Genomic DNA, 19,284 nt, shown 5'->3' with positions numbered 1-19,284 from the left:
TGGTAGGAGTTGGCTGATGAACTGCAATAATGGTGGGAATCCAGTTTTTGCTCTATAGTAGCAGACGTGGCAGGAGGTTGCTGTTCCTTGAGCCAAGACAAAAATGGAGAGTGAACAGTTGGAGCACTCCAGCAGCAGAGTTTTGGCACGAAGCTTCACATAAATGCTGCCTCTTGCCAGGGTGACCTGGTGCACGGTGTTCTCAGCCATCACCTGTGTGTGGGGAGGGCTGCAGAAGCTGATACCTTGGGGGATACAAAAGAAACAAAACTGCATGGAAAACAAATACATGGAGTGAATAGCATCTTCTGATCTGTTACAAGCACAAGCTGCAAACACCAGAGAATACTTCTCTGCTCAGAATTACCTGGCCTGGCCTAGATTTCCTGTGAGTTAATAGCCCCTCACTCCCAAACAAGAATGTTTGCTTTTACAGGAGATGTTGGTCTTGTCTAAGTGGGAACAGGGACCTGGTCTGCAGGTCTGACTGCTGTTTTCAGAAAGAAAATTCAGTGCCCCAAATTTGCCCCTCCATGAGGTAAGCAGGCCTAAAAGTCTGAAGTTTTCTTTTGGGGCATTTGAGAAAAAATAACCCAGGATTTTCTGGCCATGCATTCAATAACAAGAGGGAGCTAAAACAAATTTACACCACAAAATTTAGGGTCCATTTTAGGGGCATCTATTTCATAAAAATTTAATCAGAGACATAGTTCTGAATCTTACCTTTGTCTAACTATGAAAAGGTGTTATTTTCCTGTGCTGCCTGGACAAAATGAGCAGGATAACTTTGCATTTTTTTAAATGTATTCATCTGTTAAAAATTTGACTCAAATACTATTGTATATCTGAGGAAAAAAGGAATGGTGAGCAGATAAAAAGAAAATCATACACTGCAGGACAGAGAGGAGAAAAGAAGTCAGCCCAAGAGGGACAAAAACAGTAAAGAAAGAAATTCAGCTGGGAAATGAAATCATACTGTATACAAATTATATATGGAAAGAGAGAGAGAAGGAAATCTACTTCTGTAGGCTGGTCTTTTGTGAGCATCACTTTTATGCCTAGCTTCTGTATAGGTAGTACACCTTGCTTTTGCAGAAAACCTGCATTAGGAACAGAAAGCTTGAATCACCTATATGGAAAAATAGAAAGGCCATAGGGCTAAATCATAGGAGAGGAAGATTTGAAACATTGAACTAAAGGTACAAAGCCAAAAAAATACAGTGATAAATTCATGAATTCTACATAGTTGCTCCATTCAACATAAGGTACTCTTTACTGTCTCTAGTCCTGGGAGATATTTTATTCACCTGGAAAATTGCCTTCAGTCTATCCAAAATACTATTTTAGTTCTAAGATGTAGGAATGTCATTAAATAGAGGGCATCTGACATTGCCGTAGGGCTTCTCAATTGCAAAAATGCGCTATCAGATAAGGGAATTTGGCACCACTTTATTGTTACTATCTACTGAGACTAAAAAAAATTACACCTTCTTTGCACCTCTTGTACTTTGGAGTCTCCAGGGAATTCAGGACAATCACAACCAAGTTAAGATTCCAAACTGTCAATCAGAAGAAAAAGGAGTTTTCAACATTTTAAGTTGGTCAAGTGGATCACTCCCCAGTTTCAGCCAAAGGAGTGAAACAGCAAAGAAGCCCAGTTTGACTCTTTTTCTGATTTCCCATAGTAGCACTGAACAGATCTTTTGTAGCCTATTGAAAAGAATCTGTAAGATTTTAATATGCCTTTTTCCACCCCCATCTCCCTTTTTCCCAAACTCATAAACACTGGAAACTTGTGTGAAACTCAGTGATAAAGCACGTTTGTTTGTAGTTTAAAAAAATGTCTGTTTCCTTAGAGCACTGTTCTGCTCGTTCTTAAGCTTTCTTCTCTCAACCCACCTATCACAATTCAAAAATGTCATGTTAATGTTTTATGGGCAGACTCCTTCTGGATTCTTCTTAGAAATAGCAGCATCCTTGAATAATTTATACCAGTCTGTTTCTGCTCTACTTTTTTCCTGCACTTCAGTAAGCTTCCATGAAGGAGGGGGAGAAGGAATCAAGTAAGCAGCTGCTGGCAAGTGTCTGCCTCTACATCCAGCTTTTGTCTTCTGTTATCCCCATCCCCCACGACGTCAGGAAAGACAGGAAAGGAATATTAAAGGTTGAATTCAAGTTCAAGACTAGCAAGGCTTTCCATAGCTGAAAGGATCACAGCAGGTAAAGTCACGATGAGTGAATACCTGCATGTCAATAGTGTGTGTGGCATCATAACTGAAAGATGATTTAGTGAAATTTGGGGTGAGAAGGGAGTTTGACCATGCAGGGGTCTCCACACAGAGTTTTACATTGCCTCCCAAACTGTTCTGTAGCTTAAATTTTTTATGCCTTTGCTGGAGAAAATTTAAAAACAAAGCAAAGCAAAATCAAACCACACACATACAAAACTCACAATCGCACACCCACCACCTCAAAAAAAAAAAAAAAATATAACCTGCAAATATTGCAGGACTGATGGAGTGTCCCTTTTTAATCTGAAACACAAAGCAAGAGAAAAAGCAGAGGAGGCACCAGGGTGAGGTCCAGGCTGGAAAACCCCTGCTCTGAAGGAATGAACTTCCTGGTTGCATTTTCCACAAGTGTGAAAACTAGAACTACATTATTATTTTGTAGCTTGCTACTCATTACAGTAGAAACCAAGTGGTTAATGTAAGCTGCTAGGTGCTGTGAGATGTGGGTCTGCCCCAGCTATGCCCTGTGCCAAAGAGCCTGGAGACAGAAGTGACTGTTCCTATAACTACACAGCTCATCACTGCACTTGCTACGGAGACTGTACTGAAGGCTTACTGATGTCATGCACCACATAAACTTTGAAAAAGCCTTTTATAAATTTTATACCAGCACTACTACCTCCTATTCCAACACAAGGAAAGGCAGTCAAACTGCCAAAGGAATTTGTGCCTTTAAAAAAAACTTGATGGCTTTCTTTGAATTATTCTTTTCTAGCCAAAGTAAACAAAGGACAACTAAATCCTACTGGACTCACAGTAGTGTCACAAGGAGACCCAGCCTTTTAGCCTCTTTATTTTGGAAACATCCAAAGGAGGACTGCAGGTATTTAGCTGTCACGTTCTTGACTGCAGTGCTGGTCTTTAGACAGGAACATTTTATTCCCATAGTCATTCTCCCTCTTTGCTTGTCTTTTAATCTTACCTTCACCCACTTAAGGCAGACAAATTCTTTTCAGTGGCTTTCATTGTAAATCAAAAGTAAGTCTGCGTTTTGTACAGGTCATTCCTCACCCATTAACTGAATCCAGTAGCAGCATCTGCAGTAACACAGGGTAAAAACAGCCTTCAGCAGAACACCTGCAGTGTACCAAGCTCCAAGTTACCTGGGATGGGTAAGAAACAATGGCATTTTGAGAGCTAGCTCAAAATGTCACTCAGGAGACTTTTAATCTTTCATCTTCCACTTTTGAAACCAAAATACCGAACATGGATGACCGGGTGATAAAGCCTTCACCTGCCATGGTTCAGTTGAGGTGGTGTTAGGGCATGGGTTGGACTCGATGATCTTGAAGGTCTCTTCCAACCCAGTGATTCTGTGATTATCAGTTTCTCAGAAGTACAGAGAATATATATCTTCATTACAGTTGTTGAAACTTATGCTAACCTACCTGATATAGCTGCACCAGCTAGGGCAGGAGTTGCTAACAGCTAGACCAAATCATCACAAAGTTGCAGAGGCTAGCTTGGTGATACATTTTTCCAGTTTTCTCAGAGAGACTGGTAATAGGTTCTAATTTTCTACAACTATTTGGTGATGGTACCAAGTTACCTTGTGATGTAAAGCTTTCTCTATTTTATCCACAGAGAATGAAGTTACACCTTTGCCTGCAGCATGAAAATACCATAGAGAAAACTGTTATTTCTTAATTTCAAAAAGCCTCTTTTGAAGTGCCAGAAGGTTTCTAAGCTGCTTTCGTAGCCACAGAAATGTATTCATGTAGAGAGTGTGCAACTGTAAATTTTAATTTTAGAAGGGCAGAAGTTTAATTTTGCTAATAAAAGATAAAAGATAATAAAGTAAGGGGTCAGATGTTTGTAGCCTTAAGAAACAGCACCATTATGACTTAGATACCAGTCATAAGTCAACTCCAAATCAATATCTGACACTTGCACTATATTTAAATTATATTGCTCTAAAGTACATTAAGAATTCACTGTTGAGAATACAATTATTCCACAGATCAGGCTAAAGAAGGATGAATATTATAAACAACTTATAATTGTAAGTATGTTTCCCAGAATTATGTTTCAAAATCCATCTTAAATAAATAATTTGTAATTGTAATTTATAAATCTCATTATAACTCATAATTTAGTTATATGAAGAATTAAAGAAATAAAATATGGTTATTGTCTAATACTCTGGATGTTTTATCTTTGCCCTTAAGAATCATTTCACATGATAACTGATTGCTGGAGCCACATTTCTCATATCAAGGGTGATTAGGAAAAACACAATTATTTTAGAGTTTTGGGACCTTTAAGAGGATGTGATGTGCACTTATCAGACCTCCAGAAGCCACAAGTATATGAAACCTCTTATCACTGTATGAGGCAGGCATTAGCAAATACCCTTCCTTTATTAGCATGACAATTGATTAGAGGAAATCACAGCTACATTGCATGGTCCTGAAATGGAGAGGGTGTTTTCAGGAGACAGACATGCAGAGATACAAACGTGTACCACTGCAGTGGCAGGATGGGAAGAGCTGTTGGATCATCCTGAAGCTGTTTCATCTTACCAGTGACCCTATGACCCAGCCCTGCAATCTGTGGCATTACTGGGATATACAGGGCTAAAACTACAAGCTGGATAGGAAATGAGCTTAGTGTGGGAGTGCTTCCAACTTTTATCTAATTCAGTCAGTTTGACACTAAAAAGTTTCACTTGCCAAGCTGAATTAAAATAAGCTATACATTCTAGACAATTGTAATGCCTTTGGTTAGGACTAGCTTTTCCTGAGAGGGAAAAATACTCCCAAATTTTGGATGTTTCTAAGCGTATAGGATAAAATGAAATAGCCATACAGACCTGAAGATTTAAATGGATAACTGATTCAAAACCCAATTCATTTATTGCTCTGAACTTTCAGCTTCCTTTTTCACCTCTTATTTATATTCTGTTGAGAAACAATGCTAACTTACCTAGGTCATTGTCTACTTCTGCTGATACAGAAAGTCAGTGGCTGTAGGACTGGGTCTTCTGCTGCAACCTGAGGTCTTGTTAAATCTCTCAAAGATCATGGGAAAGCAGCTGAGCAGGGTATAAGCACTTTCCAAAAAAAAAAGCTTTCCCTGCAGAATGTTGTCTTGGTTGTTGCACCGATGTTATTTCAGAAATCAGATGTCTCATCCACATCAAAAGTCAGAATGATCCCAATCAGGAACAGCTGTTTTCACATGCCATAGCCAGATGACAGCAGCGACTGAAGGCAGACAGCTGAAGCTAGTTGAGATATTCCGACACACATCCACAGTGTGCAAACAAATACTTAAAATTTGTCACCAGTGTTTGCCTTACAGGATTGTAAGGCAGAAGTTTTCTTAAAGGTAATTGACAGTGGTGAAATTTCCTCTCAGTTTTGGTCTCCAGTGTGTGTGTTTGCCTTTTGTGGCAAACAGCTTAGGAGCCAGACCCTCCTGTAGTCACAGTACAGATAGAAAAAGAGCTTGCCAGCCTTCTCTGCAACCAGCCATGTTTGCAGATTTATGTTTTACTAACTCCTTAAATTAGAGTCACCCCTGTACCACTGGTTTTTCCTACACTAGAAGTCTAGTCCATTTTCTATTTCTAGTTGCACAGGAAAATGCCAGATCAACATTAAGACCCTGACATCAGGAATCTAGGGAACCCTCACAATCTCTTGCACCCTGACATCAATGAATTTCTCCTTCCATCACTCCTTTCCTAAAGAAACAGGCCTGTGTTTCTCTTTCAGGGAATGCTGTTGTGAAGCTTGTAAAGTAGCAGCTCTCATACCTCATTTATTCTAAATTTCAGTACATTATTAATCTGATTATAGTAATGTTATTCATTCATAGTTGAGGGTTCCCAAACATTTGTCTTGACTCATTTCTCATCAGCTCCAAAGGCAGTCTGTCAGCTGCAATAGGAGTCTCTGTTATTATCATAATCCAATGTACGTGTGCATGGCAGAAGGACACTTAAATAAATCAGGGAAGACTTCTGGGTTTCTGACTTGTTACTGCATGTCTCTCTTTCCATAACTGATCTGGTATCTGGCAGAGATGATAGTATGGATGAGAGCCAGCTTGCTAAGGAGACAGCCAATGCTGACGGTGGAAGAGGAGACAGTTATTATCAAAGTGTTGTGGTAAGAGTGTGGCTTCAGGTGACATTGCTGACTTTGGAGGACTGGTGCTTATGTTTGGAAGATGAGGTAAAACAAACAGTGAAATGTATATTTTTCCAACTTTTGATTTTGGTGCAAATTAATCCAGAGCTAAGGAGTTCCAGAAGAACATGGAAGCTCAGTTTTCATTATTCTGGCTTCTGAGAGGGCTGTGGAACTAAGATGCTGGTGATGACACAGAGAAGACAGGTATTTCTTGTAAGAAGCTGCCTCAGAGAAAAAACAACCCACCAAATGCTTTGTGTTCTATTTTTGGTCACTTTAAACATTTGGGAGAGTAATAGAGCACTTTGGAATATGAGTGGGTTTTGCTCTTTGCAAATGTAAATAAATAGATCATAGCATAAAGGCATTCAAGTAAATGATTTTTTTAAATATCAAGAACAGAAAAAAATAGTGAGAGGGAAAAAAAATGTTGAAAACCATGAAAATCATCATGAACAACAATAGAAACTTCAGAACGTTTAGCTATTCTCTTAAGCAGAGAGGTATAACTGTCCAGCTAGAGAGAGAAACAGGAAATGGGTTTGATATTGCTGCATATATATATTTGAATTCTCCAGTATATTAAAACACAATTCCAATCAGTATGCTCAGATAGTCATATCAAAGTAATTAAAGAACAAGAATGCAATACAAAATGCTTACCTTTAATAGTGTAAATAGCATAATCAGCTTATTCCAAGCATTTGTTAGAAATTCAGTAGCAGCTTTCTGAAATGCTCAATTTCTTTGCTCTGAAATGTTCACCACTGTATTTACTAAAGACATGAACACTTGTGAAAGTATGAAAAACTGTTCCCATCTCTCTCTCTCTCTCTTTTTTAATGTAGTTTTAGGAATACTCTTTACGGCTCAACTTATTTTTTTTCTTTACTTTAGAAAAAGAACAGAAGAACCTTCTTTATCTTTAACTGAAGAGTCTGTTCACTCAGTGGCAATTCTAATCTTCTTGTAATGATATTGGTAAATAAATAGGGGAAGGGGAAAGAAATCAAGACGTTGTATGTCTGTCTTCCCCATATCTGCTTAATTTTGGAGAATTCATTTTGTTGAAAATAGTGGTAGGAACCAAGGTACAATTTCTATCATGGTTTTCAATTCTAGTGATATTGAGATCCAGAAATTGGCTAAGATTCATTTCTAGGCTACTGAATGCTTCAAACGTACATTTTAATATTCTCTATACCAAACTAAGGCCAGACTGAATTCTTCAGCCCAATAGAGCCATGAAGATTAAAATGCCAAAGTACTTTTCAGTGATTTCCCCAGCTTTCTCATACATGCCATTGATTTTTTTTCTTTTGCATTATTCTTTCCTGAAAAGCCTGAGACTGAAAAAATAAATTACAAGGGCCTGCTAGTAGTAAGCGTGGATAGAATTAAGTCTTTTTTCATAGACCCTAGTTCAGTATTTTGTTCAAGCAGAGACAGAGTTCTTCTGAGCAAAGTTTTGCAGCAGTGGCTGAGGCATACACTGGCCCAGATGTTGTTGGAACAGAATGGAAACCACACAGCTTTCCATAAAAATCTAACACACACTTGTATCTCTTTGAGCACAGTGGCACAGCTCCTACATGTAGCATTTTTATCTGCTCCAAGATCCATACACTACAAGTAGCTGACCAGTCACAATGGCTGGGGGGCACTGAGTGGACGTGTTGCTACTGCAATTTTTAAAGGTGAGAAACAGAAGCATGTAGGAGAGAGAGCATAAGGAGCAATCACTTGAATAAGTCATGTGCTTCATTTCTATGTGCTGATAATTTGTTGAGTCTCAACCACCACAAAATTATACACTCGGTTGGTTCAGTTCCTTGTTTGCTGTAAGTTACAAACATACACAAAGAAAATTTCTGCTCATAGTCAAGTAATTCAGAGAGCAAGCATGGGATACAATGGCTGGAAAAAGAAAGCAATACAAGAGGTAGAAGATTCCCTGTTATCACATTTAATATCCCTGCATATGTTCTTGAATGCAGATTAAGTGAGCAAAGTTCTCCAATAGAGGTAAAAAAATAAACACCAGGGACTCTCTAACACTTACTGCTCAACTGCATTGTTCCATAACTTTCTGAGGAATGGAGAGTTTAAAAAAAATAGAGGTTCTTTCTTTATGGTTGGACATCTTTAAGTTATCATTTGTAAAACCACATAAAATGATTTAGTTGTCAAAGAATAACTGAATTACATAAATAAAACATCACATAAAAGACATCTCAGCACAATTTATGTGAAGTGAATTTCACAAGGACCAGTCTATTGTAGAAAATTCAACTTATCTCTTCCTGGTCCTTTTATTCTATCTAAACACAGAAATTTATGTCAGTTCAAAAAAATCTATTACTGTTTCTCATAACTGAATCCATTATTTTCCCTCCATGATCCAGCAGGTAAAAACAAGTGCAATAGAGAGTTCTAGCAGAGCCTTGAACATAAAATGCCTCAAGAATAGAATGAGATCTGTTAAACCTATCTTGCTGTGCGCTGTAACTGGAAATGATAACCTTGAGGTTTAATTTAAAACAAGTCATAGCAAAGACTTCTGACTGTAATTGTTATCTGTCATATAAATAAAATTATTATAAAATGGAAATGCGCTTGAAAAGGTACAGTTTTCTTGTAGCATTGCCTGTAAGCAAAGTGAACTCTGTGAAGGTTTATCACTCTTTGCTGCCTTCTTCCTCCAGTCTTTCTTAATAATGGATCCATTTGACTGCAAAAATATGGAAAGAAAGAGCTGACAAATGATTAATTTTCCATATTACTTTTTATTTCCAGAGCTTTACTGATTCTGTTGCACTTAGTGATTTTTGTCTCCTTTGTTCCCCTGCTAGCCCAAGGAAAAACAAAAATCCAAAATTAGACCTCATATTAGAGTGGCAGCATTTCCCTCGTACAGCAGCAGTTTCCAGACAGGCAAAATGAGGGCATGAATGCAAGCGCATGGATTTAAGCCAGAAAGAGGAACCAATGGATCTGAGATCAGCATCTGTGGTTTCCAAGCTTGGATTGTTCCACTGGATTGTTCATAGTGGCAAAGGGACTCTACCAGGCACCAGAATTAGTGCAACCGAGAGAAAGGGAAAGATGAACCTACTTTCCTGCTTTTCCTTGCTTTCAAGTTTGGTATGAAAAGAAAGTGCACTGGTCTCAGGACACACATCAGTGAGGTGGAAACGGAGCTCATGCTTGGAAGACAAAGATTCACTGCACCTTTTCACCTACAGTACATTTTGGGGAGGCCAGAAATGCAGAGGCTGCCTCAAAGATTAACTCAAAATTAACTTACTTGATGTAGTGCCTATAGTGAGACACACCAAAGTGAACCTCCCTGCTGCTTTCAGACAGCACTGCACGTCTCCCACCCCAGGCCAGCACATGGGAGAGGCAGCTGGCAGACCCAAACTCCATTAACCAGCTGCGGCTGTGCAAGCACGCAAAGAGGAAGCAGAGGTGGAGTGGCAGGATGCAACAGCAGGGAAAGGTGCCTGCCAGCAGCAGTCCCGAGTGCCGGGCTGCATCACCTGGAGGCCATCACACGCAGGTGCCTGCCCCTCACACAGCTCAGCAGGGCGCAGCTCACTTGCAGCTCCTGCTCCTTTCAGCCTAAGGTGGCTGCCGAGGCCACACTTGGTAGAGGGAGCTTGAAACAGCTGATTGCAGTTTGCAGCATGTGGACTACACACACGCCTCTGCAAAGGGTCTCTGCCAGATTCCTTCACAGCAGCAAACACAGAGCATGCTGTCAAGGGTGCTTCAGAGAGAAATGCAGTTTTGGGGCACTGATTCATCGTTTCAAGGACCCTTTTTCTCTCTCCTTTGAATACAGAAGAAATTAAGGAGACAAAGAAGTCAATTTAGCTGTACAAATAGACTTTCTACTGCATAAATGTTGGTTTAGGAATATATTCATTATTCAGGTGGGATTTCTTCGGAACTACTGGTGTCAATTCAGTGGGGTTCTGCAATATCCTGTTGACTTCCACCCAAGGGCAGAGGTCAGCAGAGAGCAGCTTGGACCAGTTGGTGTAATTTGAAATTCTGAAAACTTTCCTATTTCCCTGCTGTCAATTTTTTTTTCCTAGCAATTTGTCTCCTGTGAAATGCACACATCTGTGCTTTTTAAGATTATATCTTTTATCAGCAGTTTTGGGTGGGTTTTTTTTGATTGGGAAAACTCAACTTTTATTAACAACATTTTTAATGTTATAAATCTGAAAAATCATGTTAGAAATATTACTTGAACATGAAGATCACAAGTTTGACTCAGAGATCTTTCCAAATAACAGCATTAGTATTCTTATTACATAAAACCCACTCTGTGGGGTTTGTTAACCTCATACTGCAACAGTGTTAAACACAACTCCTAGCTAGATGAGAGACGCACGGGTTGATGGAGGTTTGATAATCATAAATAACATCTTGTTGAGGCCATGAGCCAGTAGCTAGCACAAGTCTCAAAACAAGCATGGATGGAGGACAGCAGGAAACTGCCTGGGAATCTTCCAGGTCCTTCCATGCCAGCCATTTAACCTCTTCTTCTTTCAGAGTGGATGACTACTTTCCAAAATCACATGGATGCTCTGACAGCTAATTAATTATGGCCGTATTATGCTTTACAAATTTAATTAGTATAAAGAGGGTTAGTAGAGAGAAACACTGCACAGAAAATTAAGTTGAACATAGACACAGTGCTGGAAAGATGCTGTAGTGAGATAGAAAGAGGAGAAAAACAATAAATAAGGAAAGGGCTTTTGAATAATGAGTACATAAGAGGTGTGTATGAAAGAAACAAGCAGTGTTCTGCCTTCCAAAGGTAGAGAGGGAAAGGAAATTAAAAATTAGAAGCAAGACAAGCAAACGAGATTAATAGATTTGAAATTTAAAGCAAAGAAAACAATATGAAAAAGATGTAATAAAAGCCACCCAGACCTTAAAGTCATGAACATTTCTGATATTAGAGGAAAATGGCAGCACACTTATACTGATCTCACACTGTGTTAACACAATACAGCTCTTAATTCCTGAATTATGCTGTTAAATAATTAACTGATGAATCATAAGTAAATAATTAAAACTTGGTTCTGTAAACCTCACAAATGAGAATATAAAACTGTCACAGTGATACCAGATTTTAACAGAACCAATATTGTAGTTAGGGAAAGGACAAAAAAAATTTAACATCTCTAGTTATAAAGACTGCTAGAAGAAGCACCTGGGCTCCATTTCTCCATGGAACACAATAAAATGGATTATTACTTAAGTCTCCTGTATTAGAGCTGAATCTGGAGAAGGTAGAAGAAGAGATTGCTAGTTACTCTGTCAAATACATAGACCTGCCCTGTTGGAGTGGGTTCATGATCTGGAGGAGCAGGATTGAAAAGGCTGTCACTCTAAAACACTGAGACAGTCTTGAGTTCATGTTAAAATATCTTTTCCTCCAATATCTCTACAATTAAGAGCCATAAAATAAATCCTTACAGTTCAATGGACAATAACTCATAGGTTCTGTAGCACTATTTGATGATCTTAAGAACAAACAGCTTCAAAAATCTAATAATAATTTTGTTTATTCTTGTAAAAGAAATACAGTAGACAAAGTATAAAAAGATCAGCTTGTGCATCCACAAAGCAAAATAATTCCTTTTCTCCCATGAATATCTGTTTATTTTCAGATATAGCAAAAGCACATGTACTTCAAGTCTAAGCAAGGCAATTAATTTGGACTCTGCCAAATCAGAGTCATCACAGTCACGGGATTACTTTTATTATTTTTTACAATGAGAGGACTCAGGGAGCACAGATCCTGCTGTGTAGAGCCATCACATTCCTTCATGAGAACAAACTGATAGGAATGAAAAATCTAAGTAACAGCAAGTAATTATTCCAATAAAGAAATGACAAAAAGCTACAATAGTTGTTTAGCTAGACTCGTTTGTTTATTCTTCCAATCTGTCATTTTAAAATAAATAGAAGACACATTTTTTTTTTAGAAACACCCACTTCTCCGGCTTCCTGTTGCTTTGTTTTGCAAAACACTTGCCAGCAGCAAAACTTTTAAGAGTCTTTTAAGATCAGAGAAGGGATTAAATGTACCAGGATTTCTCAGCACCCCCAAATAACCTACACACCTGGGGTTAGGCTGATTCCACAGCCCCCTATTAGCCGTGTTGGCTAGGACATGTCCTTCGGGAATTTCCTGAGGGTTCATTTCCCATGGCCTGGGCCTAGGCATTGGAACAGGATTCGATGTCAAAGTAGCTCTCCAGCTGCTTGCTGAGGGCATCGAAGGTGGGCCGCCCACCGGCCTCCGCGCTCCAGCAGCGCAGCATCATCTCGTAGAGCTGCACTGGGCACCTCTCCGGCTGAGGAAGTCTGTACCCGTTGTCCAGCAGCTGGATCACCAGGTGTCCTGGCATACCTGCAACCCGAAATGAGTTCATCAGGCTACTCAGGGCTTACTTAGGGATGCCATTAGTTCCTCTCTCTCTTCATCATAGAATCACAGTAGAATGGTTTGGGTTGGAAAGGACCTTAAAGATCACCAAGTTCCAAAACCCCTGCCATGGGCAGGGACACCTTCCACTAGACCAGGTTGCTCAAAGCCCCTTCCATCCTGACCTTGAAAAATTCCAGGGGCAGGGACTCATCTCTTCTGTTTATCAGCAATTAAAAACCACCTTCAACATTTCCCAACCACCTCACCCTGACTGCGCCACCTGCAAAGCATCACAAATAGGTTTGTCTGGGTGCGAGGCTTTTCCTCCACTATTTGGGTTTGTCAAAATTTTTCTGTCATCTATTTAGCTAAAATAGTTCCTAAATCCTTCTAGTCTCAGTGACTGCAAAATCTCCCAAGAAAACCTGTCCTGCTGCTGAATTTTCCTCACATTCAGGAGCTTTCCCTAAAGTCAACCCTAACTTTCCTCAAGGACATCTGGGTAATGGCATCCTGCCTGCTACATCGCCACCAGTCATGGAGAAGCAACCATTCCCCTATCTTTGCTACACCTTTATATACTCTTGCAGAATATACTATTGTCCTGTTCCCTTCCAATTTTTCACTCATTAAGTTAAATTTTGAGTTGTGTTAACTTCTTTTCCTTAGATCTCTGAATGGTGTTTCCTCTGCACATTACCCACTTCCACCACAAATCAACACAACCTCTTCTCCTAGCTGATTACTGAGAACAAACTCCTGGAAGTAATACCAAGTAAGCAAATAACCATGGCAAAAGGACATTTTCTACTTTCAAGATACCGATAAACTTTGCAAAGGGGTAATACGAAATAGATTTTCAGACAATATCCAGAGCCACAGTGTTACATATTTTTTTGTACTAAAATGATTTATTTATGTATGTGTGTCCACATGCACACACCTATATTTTATATAAGACTTCAGGATATTTTGCTTTCTTTTTTTTTCTTCAGAACAGTTTTGCAGGGGATGAGGATGGGAATCAAAAAGCAAAATCAATTTTTCCTTTTACAGAAAATATCAGTTTGGGACCCTGTGAAATGTAGTTTATGGTGAACACACCACCCCTCAGGCCTGTATAGATGCAACATAACTTTTTCTTTGCTTTAGTCCTTCCCTTGAGTTCTACTCACCAGCACAAAATGAGTCACAGTCAATCATCTCACTGATACCTTGTGTTATTGGAGCCACAGTTCTTTGAGCATTTCTCACAGTACTAGAAATAGTAGCCGCTCTCAGACTACTATATCTACTTTGAGGCTGGTGACATTTCATTTTTTAATTATTTAAAATCCTTTCCTTTATGAAGACTTTTCACTGCAATAGTCAAATATGAGGGAAGGGGGTAAAAATACCCTGATTTAATTTTCAGACACGTTCTTCCTGAAGTGCTTGTGCAGCGCTTCATACAATTTATTCTTCCATCGGATATACTAAAAAAAAAAGTAAAAAAGGAAAGGTTGGGCAATAAAAACCCCTTCCTTTCTTTCTTCCCTTTTTTCATATTCCAAGAATTGGCATCTTTGATCTGATGCTGGAAGAAAATAGCCAGCTGGCTTAGGTGCCTGTGCAGTGCAGGTTGACTCCAGCAAGAGAAAGCTTAAATGTGTGCTAATCACAGCCTTTGCAAAGCTTCCAGGGAGCCTGGGGAAGCCAGAAGATCTGACCCACTAAATTCACCTCATTTGTACAGCCTTCTTTCTCTCTTTAAAGTTTTAACCTTTTAACATGCCTGTAGTACAGGCATTCAACCTTCTTTTTTTTGTGTCATTCTGAAAGAAAGAAAAAATTAGACATCATTCTTTAGGTAAAAGTACTTACCAGCATAAGGCATCTTCCCATAGGTGATTATTTCAAACAGAAGTATCCCAAATGACCAGACATCTGATTTAATGCTGAATCTGTTGTAGCGGATTGCCTCCGGGGCTGTCCATTTCACTGGGAGTTTTGTTTCAGTCCTAGCTTCATATACGTTTTCATTTTCTACCTGTCATGGGTAAAACGAAGCAAGCCTGGTTTCAGATCTGCTTCAGCAAAGCACTTAAGCATCTGACTAAGCTCAGTACGTGCTTTATCTTATCATCTTTTATCCAAACTCGTGTCTTTCATGGCATTAAAGTACCCATTATCTGAAGTCTATCATTGGATTCGGCTTCACAGTTGAGAAATGCCGAGGCTTCATCAGAGGCTTTTCTAACACATTTATCATTTCAAGCAAGCACACAGCATTGGAGTGTCTCCTGATTAATTATGACTTGTTACTTTGAATTCTGGACTGGGCATGCAAGATTTCAGAAGTCTGTCAGGAGTGGCAGTGTAAGCATCCTGCTGACACTAGAGACCAAATGTCTCCACGTCTGGTCTTCAGTAAACAGAGAAGGCAGGAGCAAGAGCTAATGAATTTCAGAACCTTTCTTCTGTGATTTATTGTGGTGCTGAAGGGCCATTGACTTTGATAACAGTCACTTAAGCAGTTTTTTTGGGGACAAAAGAATAAACTCTGGCTGATTCAAATTAACATATTAGCTCTCAGTGAGTCAAATTAATTAATGTAAAGTGTAGGTGAAAGACACATAGAAAAACTGTTGACTTGCAAATTTGTAGAATCATGTCCTTAAAGCTTTATAGCACAGACATCTAAATTTTGTGAACATTTATTCCCTCTTTAATTCCTACATGTAATTTAGTGTACACAAGTCACACCCAAGCCTTGGTGAAGTTTTTCACATGTAAATCCAGGCATACATGTACCAGATTTTGCTTTTTTGATTGTTTAAATACAAAATGTATGTTTCCCAGCTGCAATGCTCTGTAGTTTTGAAAATACTGGTTGTTACTGATTTGTATCTCTATACTGATACTGATACACTCACTCATCTTTAGAAACAAGAAATTATTTCATTATATAAATAACACATGTGAAAATACAGATTTTATTTCTCACACTTAATCCTTTGTATGTGACCATGTTAGTGTTTTCACTTAGGAGACAAAATATTCCTAAGAAAGTCTGCCTAAATGACTCTATGACTGAGTATTTTAGTAAAGTTCAGTTTTAACAAGAAATGTCAACAGCTGTAAATTATTACCCTCTCTAGTGAGGACAAAAGAGAAATATCCATTATGAGCATTGTTCATTTAAAAATGTATATTTTTTTATATTAAAAACTTGCAATATGAACTAATGCATACATAGAAGAATCAAGCTAAACTGAAAAGAATTTTCAAAATCCCTTGATGCCGTTTTTAAGCCATTATTCTATACTTCAGTATGTAATAAATCTAGTTCTGTTATGAACTTCAATTTCTGCTGCTTGAATGAAAAAACCAAATGAGAAGCAGAGAACTTTTTTCTCCGTTTTTCCTTCTCAGTGCAAGAACATAAATAAATAATAAAAGCCAAACAAACACAGACTCACAAATTACGGATTTCATATTGAAAGCCATAAAATATGGCAAATTAAATCTTTCCAACACTGATAAAATCATTTTCAGAGGTAGGAAATCTCATTTCTAAACCACGACTCTTTCATAGGGAGATTTTGGTCAATGATACTTGGCATTCTCTGCCTTCAAGGACTAGAGAAAAGAAAACAAAACAGTGCAGTGGTGAAGAATTTGTGACCGCATCAGATATAAAAGCTCTGAGAGCTCACTTTATGAACTTTGCTGTTAGCTGTGGAGAGGAATAAGGTCATTTTATGATTACTGCCTGTGCTCACAACCATTATGGAGGCAGTGGGGAAGGGAACAAGGGGAGAATAGCTGTCAAGACATTTTTATATGCCTTCCCTTACAGGCCCAGGTGTATAATCTTTCCATCATTCCTCTCCATGTTGCAGATGCTGTGGATAAAGTTTGTCCAACAAAGGGTATTGCTTGCCAGGCTCCTTCCTGGGTGGCTGGGTGGGAAGCAGACACCAGGATTCTTCAGATTGACACAAAGGCACAGGACAAATTCTAACCTTATATGGGATAATGCAGGTAGAAGATACAAATGAACATTTTATAGGTCCTTTTCTCCCTGGGTTTGCCTTTTTCTGAATCCAGCAATTCAGGGCTACAATTCATTCTTTAGTTGGCCTCTTCCACCTTGTTCTCCAGAGTTAAAAGCAGAGACAATTAACCCTCTCACAACCTACCTTGAAAACTCTTGCGAGTCCAAAGTCTGCCACTTTGTAAACATTGTGTTCACCAACAAGAACATTCCTGGCTGCCAGATCCCGATGGATATAGTTCTGAGATTCAAGGTATGCCATCCCAGAAGCCACCTGAGCAGCCATGTCTACTTGATGTTTCAGGGAGATTTGAGAGCCTCCATCCTCTGTTTAAAAAGGAGATGACAAGAACAACGTAAGAACAAGAACAATGTGCAGATTTCAGACATAAATAACTGAAAATCTGACTAGTTCAAACAGCCAACATGAACAAACCAAACCATGTAATACAATAAAGTAACAGCCCAGCCAAATAACAGGGATTAGTGAATGACATTACTTATTTCACAATAACTGAGTAACAATGCCTGTCCCATCTTCTCTAAAACAGTAGATACTAAATGCAGGAGTTGATCTAGGCCAGGAAGGAGCTGCTGACACAGTCCAAAGAGAAAATCTTTTATCTTCTGACAGTAACATAGTATGTACCTTTCTGACAGGTTCATAAAGCTGTTCCAAACTGTGAGCAAGAGCTAATGTCAGTACCCAGTGGCTGTAGCCAGAGCTGACTAAAGATGGAAAAGCACAGAATTATCCTTGTTCCCTGTTCTCTGATGATTCTTATTAGGAAAAACTACCATCTGCTATCAAGTGTAACTCTCATTTTCACTTTCCACTCCACTTGACTGCTTCATGCTGTTATCTCTGTGGTTGCTACTCAACAGTAGGACTCCTTGAGATGCTTTCAAACTGCCTGCTTCTCCAGTAGAACTTTTTAAAGCAATGTGCATGTCATTCCCACCACACTAAGATAAGGAAATCCCAGAAACTGAGATTTGGCAGTCATAGCTCATTGTTCAAACAATGCAGTAGAAGAACTTTGAGCTGAGCAACTTGCCTCCACAAATGAAGGAAAGAGTCTTAGGTCATGAAAAACTGCAGCCAAAAATTGTAAGACAGGCAACCAAAAAAAAATTCAGTATAACAGAGTACAAATTCAGGGCCTTTGTGGGATTTAAACTGTGAGGTAATCGATGATAAACCAAATCACTGTTATGTTCGAGGACCACTGTCACCCGATCCCAAATGCTGCAGCACTCAAGCCTGAGTTCCTACCCCTGTAGCCTCTAACACTCAAAACAGTTTCAACTTTTTGTTTCAGAACCTTAATATCAAAAAGCTGAATCATTGCTGCTAGGCTTATTGGCAGTTCTTCTTTCTCATCAGGTTGGTGACTTTTACTTACTGCCTCTGTGTTAGAGAAACAAAACTGTTGTAGCTGGCAGCTTTCTGTTGTTTATTTTTAATTGATTTGCAGTGTTAGTGTGTCTTAGCATTGTTTTGCATAGCTTCCTCCAGTTCTGGCACTTTATCTGATGTAACCTTGCAATCCCACCTTACGAAGAGTGTGAGATGCCACTGTTTACTAATCAATTCTGCAATCTCCAGGCCTTGAATTTCCTGCTCATCTGAATGTTCTGACACAATTAGGCAAAAAAAAAAAAAAAATTAAATTATTAAACTTGCCCTGTATGTGTCTTGCCCTACTTTCTTTTTGAGGCTAAACTCATTGTCATGATAATTCAGCACTGAGATTATTTACTTCTATTGTTGACTCAGAATGTCTTTTCCTCTCCTACAGATACGTTTCAGAGGTGCCTGAACTTTTAAGAGAGGGACAAAAATCGGGCTTTGTGAAAATCCATCCAGTCCCCAGAATAATACCACACTCTGAAGATTTTCAGTTCTGATAACTGACAAGCATCAACATTTATTATTCATCTTGCCAGACAAAGATATAAGTCCACAGATGACACTCATGTTGTATTTAATTGGAAAATAACTAAGTGTGTACAAGCAGCTTGCATTAGTACCTGGGTTTTGGAAGTTAGCCTAGGTGAGTCAGCTTCAAATATTCCCTTTCACGTGACTTCATCTGTGCATGTTGTGAACTGCCTGCTGGTGAGAGCAGACAAGGATGCTGGCAAACCTGAGCACAAGTTTGTCACTGGTCTGCCAATGCTCCAGGACAGCCTGACTTAAGCTTGCTCCAAGAGACAAAATAAGGCAATGCCACGGGAAGAAGGGCTGGCTCATCAGCCTCGTGTTTAATGAGCTGCTTTCAGTGCAGAATAGGAGTTGGAGCTGCTAAACCCTCCCTGTCTTATTCCCTGCAGGACTCTCAGGGGCACCGTGCT

General features: G+C 39.1%; 1 protein-coding gene across 1 annotated transcript in view; it reads right to left on the bottom strand.

Annotated features, from left to right (window-relative positions):
- Window positions 1–11,664: 11,664 nt before the first annotated feature.
- Window positions 11,665–19,284, bottom strand: part of FRK (fyn related Src family tyrosine kinase) — a 49,172-nt gene continuing 41,552 nt past the window's right edge. Inside the window, exons 6-8 of the mRNA XM_010402671.4 lie at window positions 17,072–17,253; window positions 14,751–14,916; window positions 11,665–12,869 (exon numbers count right to left, since the gene is read on the bottom strand). Coding sequence (XP_010400973.2) covers window positions 12,676–12,869; window positions 14,751–14,916; window positions 17,072–17,253 — 542 coding nt within the window. The 3' untranslated portion in view covers window positions 11,665–12,675. The remainder of the gene's footprint in view (window positions 12,870–14,750; window positions 14,917–17,071; window positions 17,254–19,284) is intronic.

The sequence above is a fragment of the Corvus cornix genome, chromosome 3, assembly GCF_000738735.6.
Source record: "Corvus cornix cornix isolate S_Up_H32 chromosome 3, ASM73873v5, whole genome shotgun sequence".
In the NCBI taxonomy this organism is placed as follows: domain Eukaryota; kingdom Metazoa; phylum Chordata; class Aves; order Passeriformes; family Corvidae; genus Corvus; species Corvus cornix.
Note: the sequence above shows the minus strand (reverse complement) of the source record. Positions and strands in the feature narration are given on the sequence as shown.